The sequence below is a fragment of the Strigops habroptila genome, chromosome 5, assembly GCF_004027225.2.
Source record: "Strigops habroptila isolate Jane chromosome 5, bStrHab1.2.pri, whole genome shotgun sequence".
NCBI lineage: Eukaryota > Metazoa > Chordata > Aves > Psittaciformes > Psittacidae > Strigops > Strigops habroptila.
Window position 1 is genome coordinate 67,211,634 of NC_044281.2, and position 23,597 is coordinate 67,235,230.

Here is a 23,597-nt window from a genome sequence, read left to right on the forward strand (position 1 = left end):
GGAGGTGGGGCTGTGCCAGAGACTTTTTGACATTTGATGATCAAGAGGTGTAACATTTTTAGCCTGAGAGACTTTTCTCTCCCTTAAATGGTGTTTCTCTGTATGTGCCCTGCTGAGTTTTTTAATTCACCAGCTGTGCTGAGAGTTGTGCTTTGCTATCTCTAGATGTGCTTCTCTCCTGTCATAGGCACGTGTCCAATTCCTGGGCAGATACCAAGATGTAAGGTCTCATGCTTGGTCTATGTAATAGACCTGCTTCTCCTTTTGTTGTTAGATTGTCTACTAAGCAATCTGTTTGGCCTGTCCTTTCAACTGCCTCACACATGCCAAGGACCAATTGGGTCTAAGGAATGGGACAATAAGAAACATTGGTCTCCAGGAAAACAGGCTTGAGCAGCTCCTTTTCAGTGCAAATGCACAGGACTACCTGTTTGCTCAAGCCGTAGTTGCTGGTACAAAGCCTCTTCTGGAGCTGGGTTTGTTAAAACCTCATTCTTGTGCTGCTCTGGAGCTTGGTGCTGGAGTGTTATGTGTGGTGTGGAGACCTAGTATTGGTTCAGCAAGGGATGCTGCAGATGCTGTCTCAGTGCCTGAACCCAGACCCCAGTTTGGAAGCTCCCTGATGGTGCTACAGCACAAGTTTGGTGGCATAAACCTTGCTTAGAGTTTCCTCCTGTGCATATATGCTGTGAAGGAATACTCAAGGGAAAACCAGAAGCTGCTCTTAGCTGGAGTTCTTCAAGAACTTGTGTTGGCCCAAGTGCACAGCTTCTCCATTGTGTCCCTTTGTGTAGCCTGTTGTGGTTGTGTGGCTGAGGAGAGACCAAAGGGCATATAACACACACAGCCAGTATGGCCCTGAGTGGGTCATGGGAGGGAGAGGGAAAGGGCAGCACATATGCATGCTGTAGGTAGTGCGTCAGAAAAGTTTCTGAGCTGAAGTGCATATGGACAACACATTTCAAAAATACTCTCTTAATTGCTGGTAAGTTCCTTCTGTTTTGTCTCCTTTTTTGGAGAGGATAGTGGGCATCTGGAAAACTGGCCAATTACCACAGGAAAAAAAAAAATGGAAAAAGACATGTTTCTTAAGCCTTCCATATTAGTCAGGAGATTTTGCTGTATGGTGTGGGAAACTTCACATCATGCTGTGTAATCCTGGCATAGGTTTTTCTGGGCATCCTTTCAGTCTGGGATCTATTCCTTCAGACGCCTTCAGGTACCTGGCACTGCAGCTGAACCTCGAGATCTGTGCAGCAGTGGGAACATTATTTCGCTCTTGCTCAGTCTGTATTGCACCAGCGGCTTCTAAGATGCTGTGGTTTTAGAGTCTATGAGGGTCTTAGATATTGAGTGGAAAGGAAGCTTATAATGTGCTAAATGACCCGAGGATTCCCTTATATGTGTGTGTGGTTACAGAGGGGCTGGAGCACTCTTCTGTCCCTTCTCACATGTTCCTGCCCTCTTCTATGCCCGGAGCCTCAGTTTACGTGGTGAGTCAGTTCAGGGAACTCAGCTGGCCAAAACCTGATAGTGGAGAGGGCACTGCAGTTCAACTTATTCAGCCGCCTGTACCAATTAATGGTGTGTGTCCAAGGAGGTGTAGAGGATAGTGCTGGGAAGGGAAAGGACAGCCTGCAGTGAAAGTTGGGATTGCAGCAGCTTCAGCATAAGTCACATTAAATCCTATAAAACTGTGTCCTGAAGGTGGCGAAGCTCATGGCTTGGATTTCTGCCACCAAAAGGGTTGGACCCCATGCCTTCTTTTTGTTCTGTGCTGTGCCCTTCTGCTGCTTCCCTTGTGCTGCTTCCCTTGGAACATTTCTTCTGATCCTCTGCAAAGCCAGCAGAAAAGCAATATGGGAAAAAGGAAGGTGACTGTTTTACTGTGAATTTAGTGATCAGGATCATGAGGGTCACCATGGGGTATAAGGATGCCAGAACCAGAGCAAGGGAGTGTTGTTGCCATGTGGCTGGGACTGCCCCTTTGCCTCTGCCAGCTCATAAAATGTTGCAGCAGATGTTTCTGAATGAAGAACCATCCTGTTGCTTCATAAAATTGAACAAACAAATTTTCCTATATTCAAGGAGTCCCCTTTTTTTTGTGGTCACCCAGAGCCTCTTTTTCGTCTGCCCTCTAGAGTTCAGACATCTGTCCTTTTGGAGCTCACAGAGGAAACAGCTGTATTTTTCACCTTCTGAGTATTTGAAATGCTGCTGCTTTGGGAAGGCTGCAGCATTTCAGGCATTGCAAGCACTTGGTCCTCAAGATGGGTAGATCCTCTCATGCCATTCAGTTTTCTGGGATTGCCAGACCTAGGGCTGCTCCACACCTTAGCATGGGTTCTAAGGCAGCCTCCTGCTGTCTAGTTCTCAGGGTTCATGACAGCAGGGAAGGAGCTGCAACCTGCTCTTGCAGGGTTTCTGTGTAAGGAGCTCCAGCCCTTAGCTGTTTCCTTAGAAATAAGAATAATGCTAATAATAACGCTAATAATAATAAAAATGTAGAAATCACCTTACAGAAGTTAAGGGAGATGCTGCCTATACAGGAGAGCCTTCCAAAGATGGCCTGTTTGTCTCCGCTTTTTCTAATTTCAAACTATTTTGCTAGAATCATGCCTGATAATTGCTTTAATAACTGCAGGAAATGGTGCAATCAAACAATTAGATCCTGATTTGTTAACTATTTGCTGGTATATGGGTGAGACAAAAGATTTCTCTTGTTATATGTTTGATTATTTATAATAACCATCCTAAATTCTCTAAAACCATTATATATTTTTGCTAGTTTGAAACTTCTTTCTATGCTACATCTTCTTTTTGTGAAATAAAAGTGATTCATGCAAAGCTACATACATGGAGGAAATGCATGTGACTTTTTGTATACAACTATAGGTTCTAAACTAGCAGTTACCATCAGGAAAAATGTTTTGAATTTATTATGGTTTGATCTCTGAATACATTTAGGGAAGTAAAAAGGAAATCCAATATTAGAAATACTAGAAAAGAAAGGCAGAAACTCATTGAGAACATTCTTATGCTATACGTAAACTAGTTGATGACATACTAATCAGTGTAAAGAACATATATGTGTAGAATAAGGTAATGGAAATGATCAAAGTCACAGCTTTCACTCATAGGGGTTTTTTTTCAGCTTGGAAAAAATGACTGAGAATTTGAAAAAAGCTGTGCAAAAAAATATTTTCTTGTTTTCATGACACAAGAAATAGGGAATTATTACATATAAAACAAACAAATATGATTTATGGTTTTATATAGTGGGAAAAAAATTGTGGAACTCATTGTCAGGGAATTTTTCCCAACTAAAAAGAAAGGAATGAATCTAATGTGTCAGAAATTTGCCTATTGAAGACAGACATGCTGAGAACGCAGTTTCCAGCTTGTGAAATCTTCAGGCTTTCTAAATAGAAGTTGTGTTCCAAATTTCACAGTCACCAGGCATTTTATAGTAATTTCAAAAGAAAAATCTGGTTTTTAAACATTTTAAAATGCGTTGATTTAAAAAGTAGATGTTTTACAAGTTCGGCAACCTGCAATTCGTAAGAGTTTTGCCTGGTCACCCATTTAAACATCTATTTAACTTCTGCACTAACACCACTAATATTCTTTTTTTCTTTTTTTAAATATAAAGTTTTTGTTAACATGAAATAGTTTTGTTTATGATTTGAAATTCACTTCCTAGGACTGGAAAGCTGAAGCAAACAGTCCTGTTAGGAGGGTGAGCAAACTCAGCTTGTTCTGGTGCCACGGCAGTGGTGACTGTGGCTTTTGCTGGAGTGGGCAGTGCCCACTTTCATGCATGCACAGAAAGATGTTACTTCTCTTCATCCTTCTGTCATACATCCCTTTGGCCATAGCCATATCCCTCTCCACACAAACTTTGGTCTGTGCCCTCCTCCCACCTCCCAGCTGATCAGTGGCAATAGCCTGTGTCTGTTCTGTGATTCCAGTGACTCCTGGAAGGGAATTGCCCATGCGCAGATGGTGGCATGAGCCATGGGATGGGCGCTTGCACACAGGCCATGATGATGCTGTGTAAATTCCCATGTGCAGAAGCTCAATGTGTGGGTCAGGGAAACCCTCCCCAGAAGGCAGCTGGGAACTGTCTCAGTGTGCTGTGTGCCTGAAGGTTTCACAGCTTGTGGAGCTCTGGCCTGGTGCTGGTATGGTGGGAAATGGGTAGTGAAACCCCTTGATGCCAGCGACTCCCAGGAAAGGACTGCTAGAGCTCAGGCAGTCCTGAGTTGGGCATCTTGCCCTGGGATGAGGCTGCTGTGCTTGTGTCACTCCTGAGGGACGTTTTCTAACTTGTTCTTCATAATTTCCGTTGGTAGATTCGGTCATCTCTGTAGGCTGCATGTGTGTAAGCCGTGGAGATATGCAGATCCCAAGGCGGGACAGAAAAACGCGCAGGCACTCGGAAACAAAACAGCATTCGCCAAGCAGCATCCTCCATCCAGGGCTCCTGCAGGAGCCCGGCACCTCGGCGGGTGGGAGGCGGCGGCGGGGGGAACCCTGGCCGGTCCCAAGGCGGGATTTCCCGTCGGTGCGCCGGTGCCGCCGTCAGCCGCAGCTCACCTGACCGCCACACGGGTGTGCTCCCGCCATACCGCACGGCGGCTGGCGGACCCGGGACCCGTGCCGCCGCCGGGCCGCCCCGGAGCGCCGCGCCACCGGGGGTCCGCGGCAGTGCCGCCGCGGCGGGAGGCTGAGCTGGCCAGGGTACTGACCCGGCACGGCCCGGGCCCTCTCGGGGCAGAGCTCGTAGTCTGCCGGCTTGGGAAACCATGTGGCATCCTCTGGGGCTCTCACATGTGGAGTTCTTCTTCCGCACTCCTGGCAAGAGCTGCTTGATGCTTGGTTTCGTGTTTTGCTGGGTAGTTTATTTCTATTTTCTCTTATTTATTTATTTATCTATTTCTTACTGATGTTCAGGAAGGCTGTGAGTGTCTTTCTCCTGGAGCTCCTGCTCAGGAGGCTGCCCTGACATGGAATGGTTTGGGTTGGAAAGGACCTTAAGTTCATCTAGTTCCAACGCCCCCTGCCACGGGCAGGGACACCTTCCACTAGACCATGTTGCCCAAGGCTCTGTCCAACCTGACCTTGAACACTGCCAGGGATGGAGCATTTACCACTTCTTTGGGCAACCAGTTCCAGTGCCTCACCACTCTCACAGTAAAGAACTTCCTCCTGAAATCTAACCTAAATCTCCTGTTTAAGTTTGAAGCTCCTCCTGTCCAGTGCCTCCTGGGTACCCTCCTCCTTGCACTCCTTGTGTCAGTCTCTTTTTCTGTCTCATCCTTCCAAGATTTGAGGGCTGCAGGCTCCTTGCTGGCACTTTCCCCCGCATTTCTCTTGTTGAGATTTTCCTGAGCCTCCAGAAGCTGTGGCCTGCCACCCCTATTCCCTTGGTGCTGCTGGCTCAGACAAGTGGTGCAGAGGCGCCCTTGCCTCCTTCCCTGCACTGGCTAGAGCCAGGTAGGATTTGGATGAGCAGGCACCAAGTTCTTTGGGGAGATCCATATCCCAGACATCTTCCCACTGTTATGCTGTAATGAATGCGGAGTCTGCCTCAATTTTTAGATTTTGGGCAAGTTTCTTGGGTCCTTCATCAGTCTGAGAAGTCAGGACCTTGCATGAGTTGCTTCTGCTTCCTGAATGTCTGCAGTGGCAGCTCTCTGAGGACCCCATGAAGATGACTGCCAGAGAGTGCACCCACTTTCTGTGTCCTGCATGCCTTCTCCAGACTTTCCCAGGGATTTCTCTGAATGCGACTTGACTTCCTTGTGCTAATCCCTGTCACAGCAGCTCCATCACCTGAGGACAGGACTCCAAATACTGCTTCTGCTCCTGACCCTGGACCTGGTTCCCTGGCCTGCCTTTTGTTCCCGGATGCTGCTGACAGGGCACACAGGGCCATCCCACCCGTGTGTTTGTTGTGACCTGTGGTCCCTGAAGATGGAGGTAGGGGTGTTGCACAGGACCCACTGCCATGTCCCCTTGCACTCTCCAGAGGGGAGGGCAGAGACCCTGCTCCCAGGCCAGTGATTCCTTCACATTGGCCCTGGTTTGGGTTTTAGTAGCCTTCCATCCCTTTTAAGAAACAAACTTGGTTTGACCCAGCCTGGACTCCTTTCTAGCAGTGTATTGAGGCAGTGTATTGAGACAGTGTATTGATCATCTAGTTTCAAACCTCTCTGCCTCCCAGTCTTCTCCTTCAGGGCCTCCTTCATGTGTTTTGCTCCATTTTGCATTGGGGGTGGGAGGGTGTACAACTTGCATTCAGTTTTGTAGAAAAGGAAATCCATCACCAGGCAGGTGAATGACCATTCATGAGCTCCAGGTGACACCAGTAGCTGTAACAATAGCTTTTCTGGTGTGATAAGGTTCTTTTCTGGGAGAGTGATAAGGTTGTGTTTCTCAGTCTTCAGTTCTCCAAATATTTCATATAACAGGGGTTCAAGATTGTATCATTCGTTAGTTGGACAGAGTTTGGGTAAGCCCAAATCTTACTCAGTGTCTGCGTAAGACATTGTGCACCAAAATCACGTGGCTGGGTGTGTATGTGCTCATTATCTGCAAAGGAACGTTATCCCTTCCTCTTGCTTCATCTTGTCCTTCCCCATTGAAGCCCCTGTGCTGGATGTGGAAATATTGGGCCATATTTTCATGCTACTGGGATGCTGCCCTCTCTCCACTCCTGAGCGTGCTAGCTGTGGGTGTCAGAGAGAACTTGTGTCCCAAACTACACACCATGGGTGCTTTAATGACATTACTATTCTGAGCAGTTTTTTTTAGGCAGGCTTTAGAGAAGCTGCATTAATCCCAAGCTATGCAGTGAAGAGACAGAGCACAGCCTGGACAGGACAAGTATAGTGGCTCTAGGATGAGGCTCGGAGGCAGGAAGATGATGTGGCTTCCAGCCCTCCACTCCCCGTTTGGAGGGTGTCCCCTGCCAGTCCAAGACACAGCAGAGCTTTGAACCTAGGTTTGCTGAACCTGAGGTTTGACACCTTGAAAGAAAGGAGCCTGACTATTGGAAATAACTATGTTGTTCCTTGATGTGCATGACAATAGTGGGGCTGGAGGGTGTATGTGGAGCAAGACGTGACTGTTCTGACAATAAGCTCCTTTAGAAACTTCTCACTAGATGGGAAATAAACCAAGCAAAGAGCAACCTCATGATGCAGAGGGTGACCTCATGCAATGTGGTGGATGAACTCCAACTTCCACCCTTCCTTATCAGTGCTGGCTGCCTAAGGTTTTGTAAGAGTTAGAGACAGCATATGGTGCTTGTGGATCTGAGCATGTTACAGAGCTTATTAAACTCAGAAAGGGACCTTGAAAGGACTAGTTTGCACCACCCCTCTCCTGTTTAGACTGAATATATCTTATCAATTCTTGTCTGCCCTGCTACTCCCATCATTCCATTTCTCCAGCAGATGAGTAGTTCTAGGGGAGGGAATCTCATATTCTTATTTCACAATGTGACTTATGAAATGCAGCTATGAAGAGAAAGCAACTGTTAAATAATCCTCCTGTCTTGTGAATTGAATGTTAGGAGTTAGAAGGATACAGACACCCTTTCAGAGTCAAAAGTCCTGCTGACATAACTCTAGCTGTGATATCTGCAGGGAGGATAAACAAGGTGAGAATAAAGCTTCTTCATCACCTCTTTGACAGGCAAGGGTAAATGGAAGCCAGGGGTCACCAGAATGGGATTTGGTCTTTTCTCATTATTTAGTGTCAAACACACCAGTAACAGGGTTGTAATATAAATGTTGGGAGACTTTTGCACTTTCCAGCAAGGGAGGAGTCATCATTGTAAGAGATAACTGCTAGACAGGTGAAGGATGGAAGGGGCAGTAGGTTACGTGAGCATATTGAAGTCAATGACTTGAGCTTTCTGTGGGAGAAAAGGAGACATGAGCAGAGGAGGTTCATTGAACAGGTGGATCCAGAGGTTTTGGACCCCTTTTTTTGGTTGCTCGTGCTGAGTGTGGCTGTCATATTGGCTGGTGCTGATCCAAGCGTCTGGTGAAAATGAAAGCTGAGGTTTGGCCATCTCCCTTTTTTCTTTCCCTTTTGCTGTAGACATTGTTCGCAGCGACATTGCCCTGGATAAGCAGAAAGGCTGTAAGATCGCCCAGCATCCTGACATAATGTTGGAGCTACAGAGGGAAAAGGCAGCTCAGATGCACTTGGTTTTGTTAAAGGAGCAGTTTTCAAACACATACAGCAACCTCACATTAACAGGTAAGGCTGCAAGACCAGCTCTGGAGCTGGGAGCTGGGCTAGTTCTTCTAACTCATAGGTGTGTCAAAACCCTTGGGTGCTTCACCACTGTATGAAGCAGCATCTCTCTGACTGCCTCTGTTTCCTACTAAGATTACTGGGTGCTGGGAGGGAAAGGACCTGCAGGGTCTTGTCGTGGACTCATAAGGCCTCTGCGGCTGGCACCCACACAGACACTCCAGATTTGGTGCCCCTGGACAGAATGTTTTCTACGGTCTGACCTAAGCAGAATACCACGGCACGTGAAGTGCTGGAGAAATCTCCCTGCTAACTGTTCACGTCGATGGGGCTGCAGCAATTACTAAATTTGGAGTCCTTTAAGCTGCAGCTGATTTTTTTTTTCTTTCCAGAGCATGCACTTTGTGTGAACCCAGTAAATATTAAAGAGCAAATATAAAGGGATAATGGCCCAGACAGAGATGAGAGGATACTCTTTTTCTGGCAACTGTTTGTATTATCCAGGGAACAGAATCTCAAAGGATGGAGGAGACTGCCACATTTTGGATACACATTTAATGGTGGTTGTAAAGGACTGATGTCTTCAGGCAGTGAGTGGGCAGAAGGATGGGATCCCAGCAGCCAGCAGTGTCCTTTCATAGCTGTTCGCCTTATCACTACAGCTGGATGAGCCACAGACGATGGGAAGGAGGAAGAGACTAATAAATCAAACAAGATCCCCTTCTCCTCTTGCTGGGTCCCTTTCCTGTGAAAGGCAGGGAGGCATCTGACTTTTATGGGAGGGAGGGCCCCATGCTCTGACTGGGGAAGAGATGGCAAGCCCTCCGCTGCTGCTGGACTGGGAGAGGCAAGCGAGTCCTGTGCAACCTCCCCCCAGCTCTGCTGTCATCCCTAATTCAGTGTCCTGAAGCCAGCATGGGTCTGCATCCTCATCAGTGCAGCAGTGAGCTCTGGCTCTCCTGGGGGCACCATCTGTGCTGGACCTCTCGGGCACACCACAGAGGTGGGATGGCAGTACCAGGGCTAGCAATGGTCTCAGCCCAGGGGGATGGTGGGCATCAGGGCCATGAGTGTGGCTGAATCACATAATTCCTGAAGGCCCAGCATTTAAATGGGATCCTCAGAGCCGTTTCTCATTCTCTGTAACGTAATCCACTTGGCTGTTTATTCCCAGTACAACTGCTGGAATCAACATTGTCAGCTTTTCCCCTGACAACTTGCTTACTTTCCACTAAACAAACTTCCCTCGAGAAGAGAAGCTGCTCTCCCCTATCCTCCTTCCCTCACGGCTTCAAAAGCTCTCTGGCATTGCTCACATATTTTACAGAACCTGCAGAGCAGAGGTGCTACCTGGTTATCAGCTCAGCTCTTAGCCTTTCCAAGTGTGTTTACAGGATAGTTCAGAAGGTTTTAGCTCTAACTCTCCAGCGGGGAGAGAGCAATTTCACTGGAATATTACCGAAAGAACTATTTTAATGTCCTTTAACTCCCTTTGAATGTGAGCAGAGCAACTTCATAATTGTTATGAAGTTTAATCTTTTATTTCATAGACATAGTCTGAGAACATGGACTCTAGACAGCTAAGCATAATATTTAACTGGAACTCTACTAACTTGTGTAAATATTTCCCTTCTCCGTGATGGATCTGGTGTTTGGGGTGGGCAGAGGGGGTTGTACATCTGCTGCAGAAGGGCATTCCTTACCTTCAAAATTCAATCAGGCAGAGTTTGCTTGAGGACTTCTTTTTGTTCTGCACAGTCCTTTTGTGTAGTGCTGCAGGGAGTCCCCAGCTCACAAGGCTAGATGCAGGAGCAAGGATCCAGACATGGTTTAGGGAGGGACAGTGAAAGACTCAGTTTGCAGGGATGGACAATCCAAGGGATCCCTGAGAACAGGGTTTCCTCCTGGAGGTCTGTATCCAGGAATCACTTGGCCTCATGCAGTGCATGTACTGTGGATGACCCTCAGCGCTTGGTGTCCAACCTACACTGGAGCAATGAATGTTCAACCGCACACCTCTGTGTAAGAGGAGCATCTCCTTCTGCTGGTTCCTGCAGCACTTTAATTGTACCAAAGAACTGCAAATGGAGTTCCTTGCCCAAAGTCACCTGACAGTAAAGGTACTTTATGATGGAATAGCTACTCTAGAAGTGCTTGGGAGTAGAGATACCACTGTGAGACATGTTTATTCCCATGTTACCACCACTACCACTGTAGTGATTTGGTTAAAAAGACCCTTCTCTTCCTCCTCCTCCCAGATGTCATAGCTATATGAACAACTTGAAAGACAATAGATCAGGCCTCCCACATTGCCTCCGAATGTGGGCAAGTGATACTGCCATCAAACTTCCATGCAGGATCCTCATGGATTTAAGAATGACAGCTCTTAAGAGTGATCCTGTAATCCCTGTGACACCAATTTAAATTGGCGGCTTTCTCAAATCTATTCACCAGTTGCACATGGGTCCCAGTGTGCTCCTTATCTCAGCGATCAGGCAGGGTTGTGGTTTTGCACTGGGATTTAAGCTGCTCCCAGCAGCAGGTACCTCCAAGGTAAGAGGGTGTCTTAAAATGAAATGTGGTTTTTTGTGCTAAGACACAACTGAGACTGAGTGAAACCAGGCAGTCTTTCTGGCTCTCGTTCCTCCCAGAACACATGTTAGACTCTGGCTTAGGCTACTTTGGTTTCTCTAGGCAAGTATGAGCTTTCCTCGGCTCCTGTCTGCAGGCTTTCTCTTGCATCTTGCATTTGCTTTCTGTACGTGATCTTTCTAGGCTTACCAAGCCTGTCTCACTGAGATGAGTGATAGTCTTTGATCTGTGACAGTGCTATTTAAATGCTGTATAATGTTTTGAGGCTTATTAATCTTTGCTGTTTCTCCCTTGGTGCTCAGAGATAGGTATCTCATTTCACAGATCAGCATCTCTAATGCTCTCTAGTGAGCCTGTAGTAGAGCAGGGATAGTGTGCATAGCATTTCCTGCTCTCCACTGGGAACTGGGGCTCTCAGCTCAGCCTGTAGTAGGATAGAGAAGGAGGAGGAGAAATCTTTCGCTAGAAACACTTCTTTGCTCCTTCCCAGACGAGTTGGGTAGAGCAAGCAGTGATTCATTTATGGCTTGTGTAAGCTGGAGTAAAAGTTGCAATCATCACAGCAGGCTGCCCTCTTTTGTAGCCCTCAGGAGGAAAGTCCAGGTGACAGGAAGGTGATTTTGGAGCCCTGGAGCTGGGATATGAATGCACAGTGCTGGGCAGGTGAGGCGCGAGGAAATGCCCAGGGCAGTGGAGACATAGCGTGCACACAGGTTTTAGGGAGTGAGCTTGTGAGGAGTGGGGCAGCAGTGGGCAGAGCTTTGGTAGATTTAATCAGAATCCCCCCATCTGTGGTGCCAGTTTGGGCTGGGTTAATGTAGTGCATTTGTACTTCAAGAGACAGGATATATGCAGGTTTCTGCGCTGTTATTAACTAAAGCCTGTTAAGGCAAATGGAAGGGGGAATTGGTCAATAGACATATGTGAAAAAACTCTCCCCTCCCTGTATTTACATGAAGTGTTAAGTGTAACTGAGCTCCCAAGATACAAGTATGAACCATAAATTTCCCTGTAGGAGTTCCCATCCTGAGGAAACAGAATAGTGCCCCACTTCTTATTCTGAACAGTGGAGAAACATCCCTTCTTTCTGCTCTACCTTCTGCCTGAAGCTACAATGCAGGATTACTTCACTGCATCAAGAGACTAGTGATGACAGCTCTCCAGCCTGTTCTACCACACAACATCTGCACTGAAAAGCTGGTGAGGCAACTGCAGGGCATGTGATGGGAGCCCTCCATCCTGTCACATCGTGAAACACAGCCTCTAAAGGCAGTGGTTAAGGGAGGAGACCTTCCCCACAGAGTACATAATGCTCCCAGTTGATCCTCTGTGATCCCACCATGCTGAGGGTGTTAGCAGGGGGTCTCTTCCAGATGCAATGCAGGAGAATTTGGGGAATTAAAATCAGGTGGGACCTGCAAGGAACAGAGCTGAGAGCTGCTGAAGAGTGCATTTCACTGTCTGCGTCCAACACTGCAATCAGGTGTTTTACACTGACATCTCACAACCTCTGTTAAGGTCATTAGATAACTTAAACTTTGCCATACCAGCAGCTGTGAGCTCTGTGTGAGGCTTTCCTTGGAAAAGTCTACTCCTGGAGATGTTAGCAACCAGGCAGAGACCCTCTCCATCCAGGGTAAGTGGTATGGGTGTGTGAGGTGGTGGTGACAAGCAAACCAGCTCTTCCCAAGTGGGAATGCACAATGGTGGGATAAGTGGAGCAAAGTAGGGTATAAAGGAGCAGTGCGTGTGGCTATTCTAGAGCAGCCATGCATGGGGTGGCACAGAGCAGGGATGAGAGCAGTTGTATCTGCATGATAGGCTTGCAAGCGAGATGCTGCCCCACAGAAATAAGTTTTTCTTCTCTTCCCAAACACAGTGGAAGCCTCAGTTGTGCTTGTTCCTTGGCAGGGAATCACACAGCTCAGGTCAAGCATCTGCGACATTTGTGTTTCCTGCACTTGTGAACCTCCCCCAGTGGTTTTGTGATTCCTGCTGAATGCCGTGGCTCTGGGAGATGGTGGTCCTAGAGCAGGACATGTCCATGGGGCCTGGGACCTGTCCAGTGGGACACTGGGTCTGGGGGGGACTCTGACTCAGTGCCGCCCTCACAATGGGATATGTGCAGAGAGCAGGGCATGGGACTGGTGTGCTTTGGGTGTTGTGCTGGTAGATAGAAAGGCTGCTCTGCTTGGTTTTGCTGGAGTTTTACGCAGAGATAGTTTTATCCCCAGTTACAGCCAATTCCATGGGGCTGGAGGGGGGAGGACCTTGTGAGATGGGACCTGGGAGGGTTGTTGCAGAGGTAAGTGCAGCCGCCTTGCCTTTTTGGCAGCTTGTTTGGGATCAGCAGCCTAAACATCCTGTGGTCTGCACAGCAGTGATAAGTATCATAGCTGTTTTACTGGGTGCTGCTCTGGGGTGGTCTGCACCGTGCTTGCTCTCCAGCTTTCCTTCAAGGAGAGTGCTCTCTGGGGCTGTGTAACAGGCCTGTGAGTGGCTTTTGGAACAGGCTGTCTGCCCTTCTGTCCATCGTAGCCCCTTACGTTGTACATGTTATCCACAGCCTTGTAAAAAATAGATCTGAAAAGGACCTCAAGAGGGCATCTTCTAGCCTTTTCTGTGACAAATCAGTTGTACCTGGTCTCTGCTTGGGGAAAGGTGTATAAGGAGAGGCTATATCTTTTATTTGACCAGCTGATACAGTTGGAAAAACTGACTTTGGGGGGCTCAAACCATTTGTCAGGGCTGAAGAAGAAAAAGCAGCATTCAAAGCTAAATACACAGTGAAAATGTCTTCCCTGGGTTTGTCTCTTCGATTAGCACAACAGAGGGACTGGTGGAGAAGTTATGTCAGGAAGGGGAAGAGAATAATGTCATTAGCTCCTATGGAGAAAAAGAAGGTAGGGAAAGAATTGTGGTGAAACACTCGGAAGGGACCAGGATAATTTTCATATGTAATTAGAACAGTATCTGTACTGAGCCCATGGTTAATGAAGATGGCTTGCAGGTGTCTTGTGAGACCTCAGGATCAGAACTGAGGAGGACGGTGCTGGGAAAAATAAACTGTGGAAAACAGTCTCTTGTAACTGAGCGTTTTTGTGCCGTTATCAGTTGTTTACATGAGCTCATTCTCAAGCAAAGTGCATATTGTTTTTACCACACAGTGTTCTGAGGGCGTTTGGTGCATAGCTGCAATATATTGTGTTCCTGGGCATGTCTGTGTAAAGCCAGCAGGTTGTGGGGGCTCAGCAGCCAGGTATTGGCATTGCCTGGGTTGTGGGAGCATTGTTGTTAACTGATTCAAATGATGCAGCTTTATCCTTGTTCTTAAGCTTCCTGGAGTGATGGGAGTGATGTACCCTCCCTAAGCAACCCGCTCTAGGGCATAATTATCTATATCATTATGGAGTTGGTGTTTTTAAAATCTCTTGCTTCAATTTAAGCCCATTATGGCATGTCCTCTCCCCATGGACATGGAGAGCAGCTTACAGCACTCCTTTCCTCTTTGCAGAAATCTTTTACATATTTGAGGCTTGTTATCATGTTTCCCCGAAGACTTTTGTTCTCCTCACTGAACAACTGCCTTTCATTTTTTCTTTCCTCATGGCCATGTTATTTTCAAGTTGAATGACACATGCGTGGTTGATTCTGCCTCTTGAGGTCCCTTTCAGCCCTTTTTAAAATCGTTCGTGGTTCTGTGTTTTGTTGGGGTCCCTTGGGCTCTCTCCACTTGGTCTGGGCTGTTTTTGAAGCACGTTGCCTTGAAACGAGCCCAGTATTGTAGCTGAGGCCCTTTTTGACTGAGAAGAGCAGCAGGGTTATTTCATGTACCTTGTATGTGACATGCCTGTCTCTATACCTCTGTATAATCATGGGTTTTTTTGTACAGTATTGCTTGTTCATGCCTGCACTTTTGTGTGCCTTTTCCCAACCAGCTATGTATTCCCCATATGGAATTTCATCTACACTATATTTTCCTAATTTTCTAATTAAAACCTTATATGAAACTGGAGGTAGAGCCTTGTGAAAGCAAAGGTATAGAACATCTGTTGACCGTGTCTCATGTATGAGACCCTTTTTCTCTGTCAAAGAGAAGGCAGGTTGCCTTCACATGGCAGGGCTATTGCTTCCAGCCTTTCCTTGCAGATGGATTGTTGGATGATTTGTTTCAAAATTTTTTCCAGGAATTGAAGTCATGTTGACTGGCCTGCAATTTCCATGATTTTTCAACCTGTTGAATATAGCTGCTATATTTGCCTTTATCAGGTATTTTGGAACCTCATTTGTCTTCCAGAAATTCCTAGGGATAGTTGCTGACGGACCTCAGCCCATTTGAAAGCATCAAACTTCAGTAATCTTCATTCTGCTCATGTGCTACTATACCTTACACCTCTACTCTGCTGCTTTTAATTGCATTAACTTTGTGGTCTTAGTTAACTTTTTTCCTCACGTCTGAACCAAGAAAAAGCATAGAACTTTTTAGCTTTAACTCTGCAAGTTGTTGGCTATTGTGGGACTGTGTCCCAGTTTATACCTCTTTGCTTCCTGAGACAGCTGTGAGCCAAACCCTGGGGATCCCCTGCCTTCTCTTACCCTAATTAGTAGTTTTACAACTCGTTGTCTGCTGACAGCGTGTGTGTGTGTGTGTGTGTGTGAGAGAGGTCACGAAGGTGAATCTCTTTTTCAGGTGACACTCTCTAGTCTGTTAAGCAACACTTTGGCTTTCTCATTATCTGATTTGGTTATTGCTTTTGTAGCTGTGGGGAACGTGGCTTCTTAGGATGTGTTCAGTATTTATTGAATTCAATTTACTGTCTGATTTAACTAGCTTCACAAGACAAGATATTTTACAAATTGTGTATCTTAAAATTAGCAATTATATGTACATTATAATATGTAATGTCATTACCAGAGCCAGCCAGTTCTGGGTACTGTGTAGAGAATAAAGAAAACACATAAACCTAACAGAAAACAGATTTCGGTGGAAGGGGGGAGGGCTGACATGCGCTTACAGCTTTGGAAGGGCTTGTGGCATGTTGAGTGGCATAAACCAATCTATTAACCTTTTCTCCCTGCTCAGGAGGTGATGAACTCTTTGGTCTGCCTTTTCCCGCTGATGAAGTTATCAAATGTCTGCTCTTTACCGCCAGTGATCCCTGCTGAGAGCAGTTTCTGTTGAACACTTGTCTCTTTCTCTCTGTCCCTCTCTCCTGGTGCTGCTCCTTTGTCTTCATCCACATCAACCTGATGGAGTTTCCATTTCTCCTCTGTGTACTGCAAGCCATGGAGGAGCCTGTGATTTACCCTTGTCGTACCTCCACAGTTATCTTCCCTTATCTTGCTGCGTGTTTACAAAACACCATCTTTCCTGAACTCCCTTTTCATTCTGCATGAAATCTCACTTGCCAGCCCTCTGAGTTTACTGAAGCCTCAGTCCTTAGAGCACTGTTTTCACTCTACTGTTTTCCCTTCTATTCCCAACAAATACACTCTTTCGAGTCTCCCTTGCCCACGGTGCTTTCTCCCTTCATGGTTTTTCCTGGTTTTTCTCCACTGACGGGAGTAAAACTTTGAGAAACCTCCTTCCTAGTTTTATTCCTGTCTTCTTTCGCAACTTTTTTTCTTGATGCATTCCAGGAACTTGATGCAAGGCTGTGTCTGATGTCTTCCTTTCCCAGCAAATATGTGGGCAGTTAAAGGTCCCTAATTACCAGCGGATTCTGTGTTTCAGATGCTCCCAATAAGCCTGTGCTTCTGATCTCCCTGATTTTGTAGCCTAAAGCAGACCCCCAGTGTGCCAGTGTCTGGGCTCCTTCCACTCTTACGTTACACAGAGGTTTTAATACCTGCACTTTATACTACTGAATTTCACCTCCTGCTTTTATGTTGGGCCCCAAGATCATCCAGACCTTCTTGTGTGCTGTTTCTCATCCCCTGCTGTGCTGATAACTTTCCTCTTTGTCAGCATTGTGCTTAACTCCAATGTCCAACCCCTGAAGCTTGCTTTGCCTCTCACCATCAGATGAGAAACCCCCTCTCTCCCCATTCTAATGTAATGCCTACAAGCAGCAGTTACATCTTGTGGATTTTCCTCTTTCATAAGCTGAATAGATTTGGCTCCTTAAACTTCACTTTGCCGAAGTCCCTCCATAGCTCCTCCTTTGTCCTGTGGCTGTGCAGGACAGACTTTTTCCATCCTGGAGATATGAGCTCTATATTGTTTTCCCGTACGTGTATTATCTTGCGCTTGGCTGAATTAAAGCACGCTTGGTTGGATGGTGGCCATTTAGCTGTACAAATTGGATCACAGGGTAAACGGGGGCTGTTTTGTTCGTTATTTACTAACCTATGTTTGTGCTATCTGCAAGCTGCCTCTAAGGATCTTGTATTTATATTTATCTAAATTATTGGTAAAAACACTACATCCTGTGGGATGGGAAGCAGGCAATGGATACGTTTTTGTCTCGTCAGCCACTTCCATCCATCTAGTTATGCCAAGTTATATCTATTAGCGCAAGTTCTTAAATCAAGCTATAACATCAGTTAGACAGGGCTTGATCCTGTATAACATATGTTGGCTGGTAATTAGCTGAAACATGAATATAATGAATTACTTGTAGATTCTCATATTGGCTTTTAATTATTCTGTCTAGGTCTGCTGTCAGGCTGACTGGCTGTTGCTCCCTAGGTCAGCTAGTCCTGCCAAAGCACAGGCATGGGGTTAGGGCTCTCCTACCCTTCTAGAATTACTTGGCATTCCAAGATTTATTAAAAATTAGCATCAGTGGGTCAGAGATCTCCTTAGCGCACTTGGAGGTGCAAATTATCCAGGGTGGGTGATTTAACAGTGTTTATCTAAAGCAGATGTTATCTAATATACCTCTTGGTCATTAGTAAATTGTAAAGTATATCAGTATCTTATAATGAAATCATAATCATATCTTTTTTCCCTAAATACAGAGTACATATATATTTTTGAGGTTACATTGGTAATTTTACTGTGTGCACAAAATAATGGATCTGTCTCTGTTCAAATTTCCTTTCTTTCCTCTATATTTAAATTCCCACTAACTCTGCAAGGCATGAATCCTTCCATCATGCTTTTTAAATACCTTATTAATTTTCTGCACTTTGTAATTTGCAGCTGGTTGCTATTTCTTTAGCTTTACAATCATGGCTTATATTGTTTTCTGTTATTGCTGTCTATACCACTGCATAAGGGCGGGTTTCCAGCCAAAATCCTCTTCCAGCACAGTCGTGGAATACGCTGATTTTGGCTATCTATACCACTGAAAAAAACCCAAAGAAAAAAAGATCTTTAGATACTCCTTTGGATTTGTTTGTCCAGTATTTTCTTCGCAATAATTTAATTAGATGATTTTTCTCGGCCTGGAGAAGTTGAAGCACCTTACCTATGTATTTCTGACTGTCACTACAGTAGCACTATCTTGTCTCAAATATAGGCTTTGGGAAGGCAGCTGCTGATGTGGACAAAGCAGAAACTCTGTGTCTGGTGAGTTCTCTGCATTTTTAAAGTATTTCCTAGCAAATTGTGACATAGCAAGAAGTTTTGCTGCAGTTGGAATAGTATCACCAGCTTCAGTGCTCCAGCCACCACCCCAGTGCATTTGCTCCCCATGAAAAATAACAGGAATGGTTATTTACATGCTGCTGGGAAGATGTGAATTGGGGATGTGTGTCTGTGGCATGCAGGATACGTCTCTGACAGACCCACACTTTGTGGCTGGGCTAACTTCTGAAGAAAACACAGAGAAGAGGGGAGAAGTGTGGTTGGTAAGCCTGGCTTGGCGGGGAGCAATGGGGATAATCTCTGCAGCGGGACCCTGGCTCCTGCCCGCCCTGCACTGCTCGGTGGGGGCACTGCCTGCTGGTGGGAACGCAGTTTGGTTCCAAGGCTTGTTCTCCGGTTGCTCACTCTAACCCCTTTTCCATCTGTCCATTCATTTATTATTTACCGCTTTCTCTTGCTCTGTTCTTCTTTAGCTGTTTCCTGATGCTCCTGGCTCAGGAAGGGGCTGCCTTATGGTGACCATGAACACAGCAGTGAATGCCACTGTACTGCTCTGCCAACCTTCCTTGTCACGGAGACAGGACTGTGTGGCATGCACAGTTAATTAAATTTTTTAACATCTTTTCCAAGCTGAGAAAAGGGTCAAAATCCTGGAAATAAGAGGTTCTCAGAGTCCCCCATGCAGTACACGCTCTGCTTTTTCAGAGGCATGTACTGGGGATGGATGCGCTGGAGTGGGATGGTAACATGAGAGCCTGTGGATATGCAGGCTTTGTGCAGCTAAAAGTGGTGTGGGGAAGACTGAGGTTACAAGGTGTTCAAAAGAAATTTTGGATCTCTCTTTACTTCATTAAGTTTTATATTGGGTTGCTGTGCCAAGAGACACAATCATTGACTTTCTTGAAGAAATTAAAAACTCCATGAATTTAAATATTCCTATTTTTTTTTCCTCTTTTTCCTGTTGAAAAGGTGGCAAAAGCAAAAGTTTTGTTGGCGAAACTGAAACCGACTCAAATATAATTCTATTAACTAATTAGGGGAACCCTGGAAGTGGGGCTGAGACTCACAAGCCTTTTTTCTTCTCTTGGCTGGGGCACTCCAAGAATCGGATCACCTGGGGAAAGCATGCTTAAGAAATACCAGATGGTCTCTGCGATGCTCCAGCTGTGGACAATCACTCCCAGCCAGGCAATCTGCCTTGCTGTCGAAGCCCTCTAAAACTGTGCTGCCCATTTGTCATGCTTCTCCAATTGCAGCGCTCTGGATAGCTTCTTTTTTCCTTGTCTGGCTCTTCCTTTCCAGTTTTTATCACCCACCCCCTCCATGAGCTAATGTAGTAACATCCCTTCATTGGCTATAAATCCATTGAAGAGCCATATATAAAATATTACTTTGTTAGGGAAGATTGGGAAACATCTGTTTTTTACCCATAAGAGTCAGTCTCTACTTGTCTTGTATGACGATGTGACTATTTATATATTTGTAAAGTAAAAAGGAGGAGAGAAAAGATGGGGATCCTAGAAACAATCTGAGTGGAGCCTCTAAATGGAGGAGACTGATTCAGCTCTGGGATTTGTTTGGAGGCTAATGCTGCGGGGTGGGGGGGCACAGGCCAAGGAATTGTTTAGATGTCTGACAAAGTGATTGTTGTTCATCTAGAAACTTTGTGATCTTGTATGTTCCTAGGTGCTCCCTGGCACATACCCAGGAAAGCTGTGGGTCTAAACCATTATGGATTATGTACTACGTAGAACAGGAAACTGGGAACAGTGACAGTCCTTAGGTCAGTAGGAGACTATAACCATAGGGGTGTACATGCATAGCAGCAAATGTGTATATCTATGGAGGTTTGCATTTAGGATGGATATGACAGGGCATGAAGCCTGAGCCTGCTGGCATGAACTGCCTCTCGCCCAACCCACTCAGCACTACTGCCTTGCAGAGCAGTCTGCTTTTGCTCACGCACATGGCACTTAACCTATGTCTCCATGCCCCTGTTGGATCATGGCGTTGGTTTCTGTGAGTGCATGCAGGGGGAGGGCTGGCTTCAGGTACCCCAAAGTAGCAGTGGTGCAAGAGCAGGATGCTGGGGGTTTATTGTGCTTGCTGTTGGGCATGACATGAGAACTTGGTGGAGTATTGGGCCTCTGGGGATGGTGTGGGAAGGCTGTCCCATGGAGCCAGCCAGGCTTGGGACACTTTGCTCATGCTGCTGGTGGGAGTGGTGGAGTGATATGCTCTGTCAGCTGTGCTGAGGTTGCTAGGAACAAGTCTGTGTGAGGATGCTTGGGAGCAAACAAGGAAGGATGCTGCTTGGGGCAAGCTGGATGGGCAGAAAGGCTGCACCTCCAGAAGGCTGCCTGTGGTGCTGGGTATCTTGCATGCCAGGCAGCCACACTGCCAGTCTCTGAGCCCCTCAGCAGGTGAATGGGGAAGAAGGAAAAGGAGGTTTCAGTGCTTGCATGCAGGTGGTGTCAGGGTTTGCCTGGTGGCCCATGCCACAGCTGCTTTCTGTGCCCTGTGAGGCTGGCATATAGGAACAAAGTGCCAGAGCTGCTGCTGATGGATGCTATTCCATGCAGCTCTCCTCGTTTCGCGTCTGGGTTCAGCTCTCTCAGCTTGTCCCTTTGCTGCACAAACATGAGATCCTGCTCTCCATTCTCCTCTCCCCAGGGTTATTGGTTGCTGCGTTGGTTTGGATCCAGCTCACCCACCTGAAGTGGGGAATGCCCTGGAGGGGACCTCTTTCTTCCCTCTGCCAGCCAGCCTTGCACATCTCACATAGCCTCCACGACGGACAGCTGCCTGCTCTTCTCAGCCTGGCCAAAACCAAACTCTGTGTGTGTCTCCCCTGCTGAGCCCACTGATGCCTTTCTGCAGGGCTGTGGCTGACAGCTGTGTCATCCCTGCAGCCTCGTAACGCGCTCCTGCTGCTCCTTCTGCCCTTCTCCCACACATTAGCTGCTGTCCCGCTGTCCCCTCCTGCCGTGTGGGGGCTCAGCCTGTTCTGATGGTTATCTATCTGCCCTCACCGTAGCATTATGGCTCTTCTGCTTGGCTTTTGCAGCTTTTCCTCTTTCAAGCTCACTCTCATTCTCCCTTCCATGGTGCTGTGGCAGCCTCTTTTGCTTACTGGATCTTGAGCCTTCTTCCCTCTGCCCAGTTCTTTGCCCAGTTGGTGTTGAGCTCTGCTCCAGCTCCCCCCTAGCACCAGCAAAAGCTTCCCAATCCCCCCACAACACCCACTCCCACCTGGTGCTGCTCCCTTGTAACACTAGTAACAAGTAAAAGGTTATATTTAAATGGTAAGGTATTAAATAGACATTGCTGCTCTAACATCTGCTGTATCTTTGTCCTTTCTGTGCCAAAGCCTTCAGTTATCCTGCGTGACATGTCAGGGCGCCCGTGTAAGATCTGCTGCTTGGCTTTGGCAAGCTCTTGCAGCAGCAAGCCCTGAGTTTGATAGTGGCACCTGATAGTTTTACAGGGGAACACACGTGTGTTGATACTGGGTACAAAAGTGGATTTTACAGGACTAAAGAGCATAGGCTGAATTTGAGGTGGAAGCATATAATGAAAAAGGAGTTGGAGATGTTGCAAATAGCTGGGTGGGCATAAGCCACATGAGCAGAGCAGTAGCTGGGAGGACAGGTACAACCAGAGCTCTCTAAGGGTCAGTGGACAGCTCTGATGTTGGAAATGGCAAGTGCTGATGTTGGTGAGGCAGTGCTGGGCACTATGTCCAGTTGTCTTGTTCATATTAGCAGAGAAAAGATGTTGTATAGTTGGAAAAGATTCAGAAAAGAACAATAAATGTGACCAGATCCAGGAAATATAGAACTGTAGACAAGCTTTTAGTAAGATCATCTACTTAGGGAAAATTAAAAAATAACTTAATCATAATGTACAAGTATCAACAAGGGGAAGAAAAAGTTCAGAGCAAATAGCTTGAAATATTAGCAAAGAAAGGTACAAAGAGAAGCTATGATTTAAAGCCTAATGCAGGACAACCTCAGGCTAATAATGTGCAGATTTATAATGCTGAGCATAAAAGTTGGAATTTTTCTACCTAGGTATGATGTGGATTAACAGCCACTGTCAGACTGAAAGCCAGACTCCTGCTGAAACTCTGCTGAAACTGTTTCAGACAGAAGTTATGGGTTTTGTGTGGTAATTACCAGGTTAGATCCTCTAAGCCTTATCAAGCAGGAAGTAAAGCTACTTTATATTAATGGTCCTTTCATGCTTGCAATCTAAATAAATATGTAACATGAGTGTTGTGCCTTCTAGAGAACAGGTGATGGCAGGAATTAATTGCTCCCTGAAACCAAACTGAGTTTGTTAGCCTTTGCTAGTAACTTGGCCAAATGGGCCTTTTACTGTGCTGGGAGCAAAGCTGAGCTTTTACTACGGGCTCCGGTTCTGTCCTGGTGAAGAGAGGAGTTTGCCTTAGCCCCTACCTAGGCCAGAACCCGAATGGCCTTGGTGTGATGTGCATTGGTACTAGAAGAAAGATCAAGTTTAGGTCAGGGTGTTTTTGGCCAGAGGTGGCTGAATTTAGGAAAGCTTAGCTGCTTATCCTTGCCATAACCACCCCCAGGGAGAAGTTGATTGCTGACCAGGGCAGCGGGAGCAGTCTTTATTCCCTGCCACCAAATCCTTCCCTGAAACAAGATCCAGAGACCAACGAGCTGAAATGAAAGAGCTTCCCCAAGAGGGACCTATGTTTGATACAGTAGTCTTTATTTTCCTGCTTTATTTAAAAGCTTGCTCATTTCCCCCCAAAAAAAGATTTAGCAGATACTTCATTAAATAAATGTAGTAGAGCTACTTCTGAACTTTGGTGTCCAAAAGTTCATTTATGATCTTGCTGTATATAAATTCCCAGATCTAGGGTTTTGACACAGAAATAGTCTTCACTTGATAGAATGTTACAAATTCAAGTTTCAGAAATTATCCTCTTGAGCCATCTCCGTGGTGTTTGGCACCACGACAAGTCATTAGTCAATCCTGAAATAGTCATCAAGCAGAGAAACAGCTTATTTTATATACTGTTTCTTAGAGAGTTAAATATTTCCACATATTCAGGCTCTGATTGGAGTCTTGGATCCTTTCCAAATGTTCAACCTGTAAAGATATTTGAGAACCCCAGGACTTTGTCTCTTTCCAAAAAATGATAGATTTCACTTGAATTTTC

At 46.1% G+C, this 23,597-nt stretch overlaps 1 protein-coding gene across 1 annotated transcript in view; it reads left to right on the forward strand.

Moving 5' to 3' along the window:
• The window catches only part of HPSE2 (heparanase 2 (inactive)), a 111,083-nt gene that overhangs the window by 5,174 nt on the left and 82,312 nt on the right, over nucleotides 1-23,597 (forward strand). Inside the window, exon 3 of the mRNA XM_030488425.1 lies at nucleotides 8,116-8,277. Coding sequence (XP_030344285.1) covers nucleotides 8,116-8,277 — 162 coding nt within the window. The remainder of the gene's footprint in view (nucleotides 1-8,115; nucleotides 8,278-23,597) is intronic.